At 44.6% G+C, this 8,962-nt stretch overlaps 1 protein-coding gene across 2 annotated transcripts in view; it reads left to right on the top strand.

Moving 5' to 3' along the window:
* The first annotated feature begins 4,125 nt into the window (after positions 1 to 4,125).
* Positions 4,126 to 8,962, top strand: part of LOC311319539 (tumor susceptibility gene 101 protein-like) — an 8,109-nt gene continuing 3,272 nt past the window's right edge. Inside the window, exons 1-7 of one of the 2 annotated variants that reach the window (XM_084451097.1) lie at positions 4,126 to 4,458; positions 5,032 to 5,119; positions 5,264 to 5,329; positions 5,496 to 5,659; positions 6,483 to 6,609; positions 7,094 to 7,154; positions 7,564 to 7,658. In XM_084451097.1, coding sequence (XP_084307223.1) covers positions 4,417 to 4,458; positions 5,032 to 5,119; positions 5,264 to 5,329; positions 5,496 to 5,659; positions 6,483 to 6,609; positions 7,094 to 7,154; positions 7,564 to 7,658 — 643 coding nt within the window. In that variant the 5' untranslated portion in view covers positions 4,126 to 4,416. The remainder of the gene's footprint in view (positions 4,459 to 5,031; positions 5,120 to 5,263; positions 5,330 to 5,495; positions 5,660 to 6,482; positions 6,610 to 7,093; positions 7,155 to 7,563; positions 7,659 to 8,962) is intronic. The other variant, XM_084451098.1, reaches the window with a different exon arrangement.

Raw genomic sequence — 8,962 nt, forward strand, 5'->3', positions numbered from 1 at the left:
CTGCTAATTCATGGAAGTAGAATGTTTGCTAGCTACTGCTAATCTCACAGTGGTGAAGCTAGAATAGTCCCTGGCAACCCAGCGCGCAATACCAACGCTGTAATACTATTGGCTGGTATGATATCAACAGGGGTGTCATTGTCGGGCCGTCAAAATTTCATAATGTCATAATTTCAGACAAAATCTTTTTTTATGGAAAAGCAATACTTTTACTCTGCGGCCTTCGCAAAGCCCTATGGATGTATTATTTTTGAAAAAATGTTTATTTTAATCCACATATTACATATGTAATGGTTCTCATGGTTCTCAGCAGGAAACCGGTGGCCTGTCCGCTCCGAGTAGGAAATGAGTCCTTACCCCAAGTGAAGGAGTTCAAGTATCTGGGGGTCTTGTTCACGAGTGAGGGAACCATGGAGAGGGAGTTTGGCCGGAGAATCGGAGCAGCTGGTGCGGTTCTGCAGTCGCTTTACCGCACTGTTGTGACGAAAAGAGAGCTGAGCCAAAAGGCAAAGCTCTCGATCTACCGGTCTATCTTCGTCCCCACCCTCACCTATGGTCATGAAGGATGGGTCATGACCGAAAGAACGAGATCACGGATACAAGCGGCCGAAATTAGTTTTCTCCGAGGGTGGCTGGGGTCTCCCTGAGAGATCGGGTGAGAAGTTCAGTCATCTGGGAGAGACTCGGAGTAGAGCCCCTGCTCCTTTGCGTCGAAAGGAGCCAGTTGAGGTGGTCCGGGCATCTAGTGAGGATGCCTCCTGGGCGCCTCCCTAGGGAGGTGTTCCAGGCGTGTCCGGCTGGGAGGAGGCCGCGGGGTAGACCCAGGACTAGGTGGCGGGACTACATCTCCGCACTGGCCTGTGAGCGGCTAAAGATCCCCCAGGCAGAGCTGGTTGATGCTGTTAGGGAAAGGGATGTCTGGGGCCCCCTGCTGGAGCTGCTGCCTCCGCGACCCGACCCCGGATAAGCGGATGAAGATGGATGGATGGATGGATGGATATTACATATTATACCTTTAAGGTTACTTATGATCATATACAATGGTTCAGATCAAAACGTTGACAAAACTAGCACTTTTGAGAAAGTCTGATAATTGCATAACCATGCTCATTTAACAATAATTCTTAGCATTGGAACATTTGGAATGACTACTCCCCCTAGACTATGGTAGTGGTTAACAGTACCACACTTACCTGTAATGGACACTCCCTATGTATAGCTGATTGACTGACTGATACTTGAATTGGTGTGGCCATTCTACTGTCAGGCCACACCTTGGTTTGGTAAGTCATGCTGATAGGTGATTGGCCAACAGGGATGGTCCATAAACCTTAGGAGATAAGATGAGGCCAAGAATAGGAAGAACACACATCTTATTGTTAGGCTGGAAGCCAACGGAGTATAGGATACACTATATACACATTTTCTATAAATAATAATCATGTTTTACAATAAGGACACACTATGGAAAAGAATCCCCACGGTAAGAGAGAAATTGTTTATTATAATTTTATTGAGCAAAGAGAATGTTTTTATATAAAGTTATGATGAACTGATAACAGTTGTAAGCACTGGTCAGATGACTCAGGTACTGTACCTGATACTGAGTCTGTGTTCTAGACTTATGGAGAAAGAAAACGTGTTGCCCGTGAAATATGTGCTGCAATTTCCTTCTTCAATGATCTTCACCCTATGATGGATAAATATTGTGAGTATACTCTAGTCCAGTTTCAGCTCTGTTGTATATGCAGATCATCAGCTGTTATCCAGCCTGTTGTGGAACTGTTGTGAACTATGGTACCATCGAGGCTGACTGTCCTGTCTTTCCAGTTTACAATGATGGAATTATGAAGGACTTAATGAGTCTGTCGGGAACCATCCCTATCATATTTCAAGGTAAGAAATCATGACTTCTCTCCATGACTAGCTTGGAGCAGATGATACCATCATCACCAAAATTCCATCCATCGCAATTCATCCTTCAATTTAGAAATGAGCATTTTAAAGTACAGTCCGAATTCTCCCAAATTGTTTGTGTCTCACTCCCATCGTTTTACACTCTTAGAAGAGATGTGTTATTTTAACACATCCGTGTGTTTGGTTAAGGACAATATAACGCAACATGCATTGTATTAAACACATCTCTTCTAAGAGTGCATTCTGTTCTGTAGGTGGGAAGTACAACATCCCAGTCCAGCTCTGGCTTGAGGAGAACTACCCTTTCCATCCTCCCATCTGCTATGTGACGCCCACCCGGGAGATGGTGATCATGAGGAGCAGATATTTAACCAGCAATGGACAAATACAGCTTCCTTACATACAGGAGTGGAAACGCGTGAGAGAATTAAACTTTTACATTTATTGTGGGTGAGGGCACCATGCAATGTTGCGTAACGTAGATAATGTCGATTGCGCTGTATGAGGTCACATCTTCTTTCCAGTAGGATGCAGTAAACATGATTATGTCAGACATATTATTATATGGATTATTTCTCTGTTCCTTCCTCAGACAAAGTGTGATCTGTTCAGCCTGATCCAAGTGATGTCCATGACGTTTGGGGAAGTCCCTCCTGTGTGTAGTCGGCCTGGTGCAGAACCTTACCGAGCCACTTGTAAGTATCTCTCACACACACACACACACACACACACACACACACACACACACACACACACACACACACACACACACAAACAGACAGAAACACACACACACATATTCGGAATCAGAATTTCCCCTTGTCTTGTCAATGTGTTCTTGTCTTTGTTTTACTTTGGCCCTCTTGTCATGGCATTTCAAACATGGTATCTTTCATTTTTGCCAGGTTTACAACAGAGACACGGAATTTCCCATGTGTCTTTGACCACAGAAGACGGGCTGTCTTTCCAGCAAGAACTTGAATCCAACTGTTAGATATTGTCGCCCAGGAGCTCTACTGTAGCTACAGGGTGTGGAGCACATTAGGGATTTGATCTACATGATTCTACTGACATGCACATTGTAATTTATGCTGACATTCACTTTGGATGAGCTAAGCTGTGATGGTATTTTTGATAGCTGCTACAGCCACAGCGCGGATGTGAGTCGCAAGGACGTCCAATCAAAACACAATCAAGCTGGATGCGGAGGGGGAGGCCTATCTGTGGACGACCCGATAATGATGATGATGATGATTATGATGTGCTGTCGTTCTTGTTTGTGTTTTTAATGTGTGACAACCAATTGCCTCCTCATACCCTCCGGACTCCCCCCCCGAACCCCTATTGGCCTACCCCCCCCCCCACCCCCCCAACAACTGATCACCTCAGCACCGTGCACCTTGTCTATACAATAGACAACAACAATTGACTCTGTACTGTCCACTTTATCACTTGAACCAACACCTGACAACACTTGAACTATATACAGCTATATACTCACAACGATATACTGTACTTGATATTTTAATAATTGTATCACCTATATTACGGTCACAGTCACTGTCATCCATGATTGGATGGAATAAAAGTAGATGAGGGTCAATTTGATAGACTGCTATAAATAGTAAATTGCCAGATTGAGAACCTTGTTGCATATACCTAGGATCAGGAATGAGGAATTGATTCCCAGATAGCAAGCAGATCTGGGCCATATATGGGCCGGAACTAAAGTGCAAGTGCAAGATCTGGCCTGTATATGGCCCAGATCCGCTTGCTATCTGGGTTAGTGCTGATAACCACTTCTCTCAATGTTTAGTGAAGTTATGCAATGCATGTGTTAATAGCTGTGAACCGTATGCCTTCACTGTAGGCATATACATAATTTGTTGACAAATAAAAATAAAAAGTATAACATTTTGTAAGTTCATATTGCTAAAATAAAGTTTTTGGGTTACACATGAATGAATGGATATCTGTAATTTTACTACGAGTATTTCAAACCTGTTCTAGGTAGGTAGGTAGGTTAGGGTTAAAATTGCATTTCTATATTTTGTCTGTGTGTGGTTTTGAACAAGTAGGCTAGCCTACTTGATCAAAGTTTGATCCATTGGGAGACATCAAAGTTTATGGACAGTGGGCAGTTCCATCCTGGCACAGGTGACCTGACGGAATGTGTAACAGCAGGACCGGATACGGAAGAAGCTCTTTTGTTGACAGTTTCATCGCAGCTTCTGTTACTTGTGGCAATCTGAAGAAATTCACCCGAGGCGAAGGAGAGTACTAACAGGACAGTTCTAGGCAATTGTAGCCTATTGGTGTTGTCGAAACCGGAGGTCTGTCCAACGGGCCTAGTTCTAGTTTAGTTCCGGGCCCTGGGTTGGGCTAGCTAGCTGGCTATCCAAGCATACAGTCTAGCTAGCTAGCTAGCGAGCTACACTTCATTTGGAACTACGTGTCTAACGTTACCTTAATTTAGTAGAATAAAAACGATTATCAACCATGGCAGTTGTCAACGAAGGTGCCCTCAAGAAAATGCTTAAGGTAAGCAAATGTAGCTAGCTAATTAAAGCCAGAGTGGTAGCTAACGTTAGCTTTAGCTACATAGCTAGCTAGCTAGTTAGACGTGGCTTAACGTTATTTATCCAGCGGCTCGTTCAATTTAAATAAACACCAGTTCAATGGAACAACGCCACAGATAGCTACTATATAACATTACAACTTATCTATATATTATTTCGGTCATGACTTGTGAAACTATCACAATGTGTTTTCCTTAGTGCTAGATCGAGCGTGTTCCGTGTTTCTGTCTCAGGGAATAGCTAGCTGCCACATAGACTACCTAGTCTAGCTAGCTCATTTTAGCTAGCTAGCTAACACGGATGCAATGTCACCAGTGGATGTTGACTTGTGTTGTTTCGATCAATGGGTCGAGCATAACACGAAATCTAATGTGTTTTACCGCACAATAATCTAAGCACAGTATTGTTTAGCAAGCGCCTACTGCAATTATCAAATGCCACCTTCGAGAAACATTCTGGCTGCATGCTAATTCAGCCAATCAATATTACGTTAGCTAATGAAGTAACGTTTAATCCTTGTCTTTTCATTTTCCAGCAATATAAATACAGGGATTTGACTGTCCGGGAGATAACCAACGTCATCTCCCAGTATAAGGACTTGAAGCCTGTCATGGACGCTTATGGTAAGTCCTAGTCTTCAATGGCCTAACATTAGCTGGCCTAACATTAGCTGGCCTAACATTAGCCTACTCACGACTATCCTGTTTGGCGAATCATGATAGTCCAGCCTGCTTACCTAACGGCCCCATCGATGTCTTGTCTTCCAGTGTTCAATGATGGCTCTACGAGAGACCTGATGAGTTTGACAGGGACAGTGCCAGTCAGCTACAGAGGTAAGGTGGAGAATGAAACGTTTGCACATTTAAAAGTGATAGGCTACTAGTGTTAAATTCAGCAGTGGCACATTTAGACATGCTATCAAATCGCTGTAGCCTCTGTGAGTAAAGTTACCTGTGTCTAGCTGTCTCTCACGTTCTGTCTGTCTCTCCTCTCCTCCAGGCAATATTTACAACATCCCAGTTTGTCTGTGGCTCCTGGACACGTATCCCTTCAACCCTCCCATATGCTTTGTCAAGCCCACCAGTGCCATGATGATCAAAACAGGCAAACACATAGACGCCAACGGCAAGATCTACCTGCCCTACCTCCACGAGTGGAAACACGTGAGCATTCACACTCTGCCTCATCGTTCTCGGTGCACATAGTTACCGTTATCGAAAAATGACACGCAAAGGCAGCTACAACAGATGATTTCCCATCGGGCATGACTTTTAGCTCACGCTGAAAATGCTAAAGGAATAGATATTACTCTGGGTATTCAAATCAAATCAAACTTTATTTGTATGAGGTAACACAATGCGCTTTATAGTCAGCAATGGGAGGGTGGGCATAGGTCCCACCCCTACATATTCCAGAGGGAAGCAATGAGACGATCGAGCAAGCTCCTGGAAAATGTTTGTAACATGTTTGCGATACGTATCACGATATATGGGTCACGATACGATACGTATCACGATACATTGAGATACGATACAATATATATTGCGATACTTTACATCATTTACTTAAACATTTAAATTACAGCTGAAAATACAACCCCATCCCCCGCTCCCTAGAGGTGAACCTGAGGGCGGAGGGAATGGAAGGACTTTTTAAATCCATTTAAAACATGAATAATGTATCCATGACTGAATTCTATCCTTACATTTCTATATCTATTACCTGTCTTGTGCTGTATATTTCCAAGAAAAAAAAAACTATTCATACTGTACTGTGGAAATTCTATATATTATTGCAGAAAAAAAATTGCAATGTATTGCTGTATCGATTTTATTGCAAAAATCAATCTTATTGCACTAACTCTAACCCTAATAGACGCATGTCATTTCTAGTGTTTTAAGAGGTCTGTGACTGAACGTCTGTGTGTGTGTGTGTGTGTGCGTGTGTGCGTGTGCGTGCGTTTGTGTGTGCATGTGTGTGTCGCAGCCTCAGTCGGACCTGTATGGTCTGATCCAGGTGATGATCGTGGTGTTTGGGGAGGAGCCCCCCGTCTTCTCTCGGCCCACCACTCAGGCCCCCTACCAGGCCTTCCAGCCTGCCGGACCCCCCAACCGTCAGTGACCCTCCTGCCCCAAACTCACTTTCACACATCGCTCAACTCAGTATCTGGAAAGTTCCAAACAAATCCCAGGAGTAAAACCTTCCTAGGGAGGGACCACACACTCCGCCAAAAACTCATTTATTTATGTAGCACAACACGTTTCACTCATCAGGTGCTTAACACCCAAAGCAGTGATCTCTCCTTTATAGAAGATAAACAAACAATAATCACAATCAGTAATGTTACCTTTTGTTGCCGGTTGACTATTTTTATTGTATTTATGGATTTTTTTTTCTCAGCAAAGACTCTATACAAAATATTACATGAATATTCCACATAAACTGTTATCCTACTTTTAGTATTTCACAAAAGATGTGCAGTTCCATCCTCTGACTCAAGACGGCGCTCTCATGCAGCGTGTGTCTAGCGAGGAAGAGGGAGCCGTGTTTAGTGTGATCTCAGTCATGACTGTCTCTCTCTCTCTCTCTCTCTCCAGCAGCATCCTACATGCCTGGTATGCCTGCAGTCTCACCTTACGGGCCAAACCCCACCCCCGGGTACGATGCCAGCCTGGCTTTTGTTCCCCTGCCTCCACCAACACCCAGCCTCTCTCTCTCTCTCTCTCTCTCGCTCGCTCTCGTTCTCTCTCTCTTTTGCTCTCTCTCTTTTGCTCTCTTTTGCTCTCTCTCTCTCTCTCTCTCTCTCTCTCTCTCTCTCCACAAACCAGTTCGGACATGTTTGCTTTTGTGGTTTCTGTAAGCAGCAGGTCACAAAGGCACGCGTGTGTGTGTGTGTCTGCTCTTGAGCAGTAAACCACTGCATATTATGAGCTTTTTACATTTGGCACAGACAGCCCTGTACAGTTTATTTAGAATTACAATTTAGATCTCAAGAGATATTGAGCAGAACATTTTATTAACAACATCACAACAAACATATATTTTTTGGTTGGTGTGTTGTGCGCAGTGGTTACCCGGGTTACCAGTACCCTGGAGGGAACTCCTACCCCGCCAGCGCCGGCCCGGCGCACTACACTGCCCAGACGCCCGTCTCCACAGGGGGTATGTATGATGTCACTTCCTGCTCGGGGGAGAGATGGTGTCGGGTGACTCGTATAGAGTACACTGCTCTCTGCACATCGGAACTACACTACAATGCACAAAGGCAGGGGTGGTTAGAAGCCTCAGGCGATGGGGAATTCAAATGACCTCCACAGTAACCGCTAACTTCACCTACCGTATCTACTCGCCAGGTTTTACACCACGCGGGAGCGCTGTAGCTGTGTTCTACTGTAGCTGTGTTCTTCTGTTGCTGTGTTCTACTGTACGGAAACTTCCAACTGTACTCACTACAGCGCCGGTAGCCTCGGGTTGCGTTCTGCCCTTAACGACTAGGCCGATCCTAAGGTCAGAAGAGTTTAGAACAAGAACTTCAACTAGAACTCCACCCTCCACCCTATCCTCCACCACTCTTTTTTTTTCCCCCATTTATAATTTGTTTTATTTTCCTTATTAATTCCATATTTTTATAATAACACAGACACATCACAAGACACAACAACAACAGTGACAACAACAAGAATCCACAAGAGAAAACAAACAACACCAAAGATCAAGATGACACAAACATTGACTAAACAAAAAGAACTAAACACAATACAACTGCCACAACAACTACAATATACAAAACAATAACAAAACCAAAGACAACAACAAACAAACAATGACAACAAACACAAAGTTTGTTATTCTGTTGAGGTGCACATTATAGGGTACATGCTGCATGCATATAGGGTAGGATAGGGTGCATGCTGGATGTATATAGGGTAGGATAGGGTACATGCTGGATGCATATAGGGTAGGGATAGGATATATACTGGCTGCATATAGGGTAGGGATAGGTTATATACTGGATGCATATAGGGTAGGATAGGATGCATGCTGGATGCATATAGGGTAGGGATAGGATATATGCTGCATGTGAGAAGGTCTTAGGTCGGAAGGGGAACGTCGTCCACCACTCTGACCTTTCCCTGACCCCGTTGCTCTCTGACCTTTCCCTGACCCCGTTGCGGCGGGCCCAGGAAAGGTCGGTGCTGTAACCGAAGCGGGCGGCGTGAAAGGTCAAAGACTGCGGTTGATCCAGGGGGACAGGGCCCCGGAACCCCCCCATCCCCACATCACAACATCACCCCCTCCGTTCCTACGGGCTATATATAGGGTCTGGGGAGGAGAGGCCTGGAGCCACAGACCTGAGACCAGCTCTCCCTCAGCACGGCCCAGTGTTAATCCCCAGAGGGGGCGGAGGGACAGCTGACTCCAGATCAGTGCTTCAGGGCTGCTCTGATATTTGGAGCGTCGGTAGG

This window comes from Borostomias antarcticus, assembly GCF_949987555.1.
Source record: "Borostomias antarcticus genome assembly, chromosome: 16".
Classification (NCBI taxonomy): Eukaryota; Metazoa; Chordata; class Actinopteri; order Stomiiformes; family Stomiidae; genus Borostomias; species Borostomias antarcticus.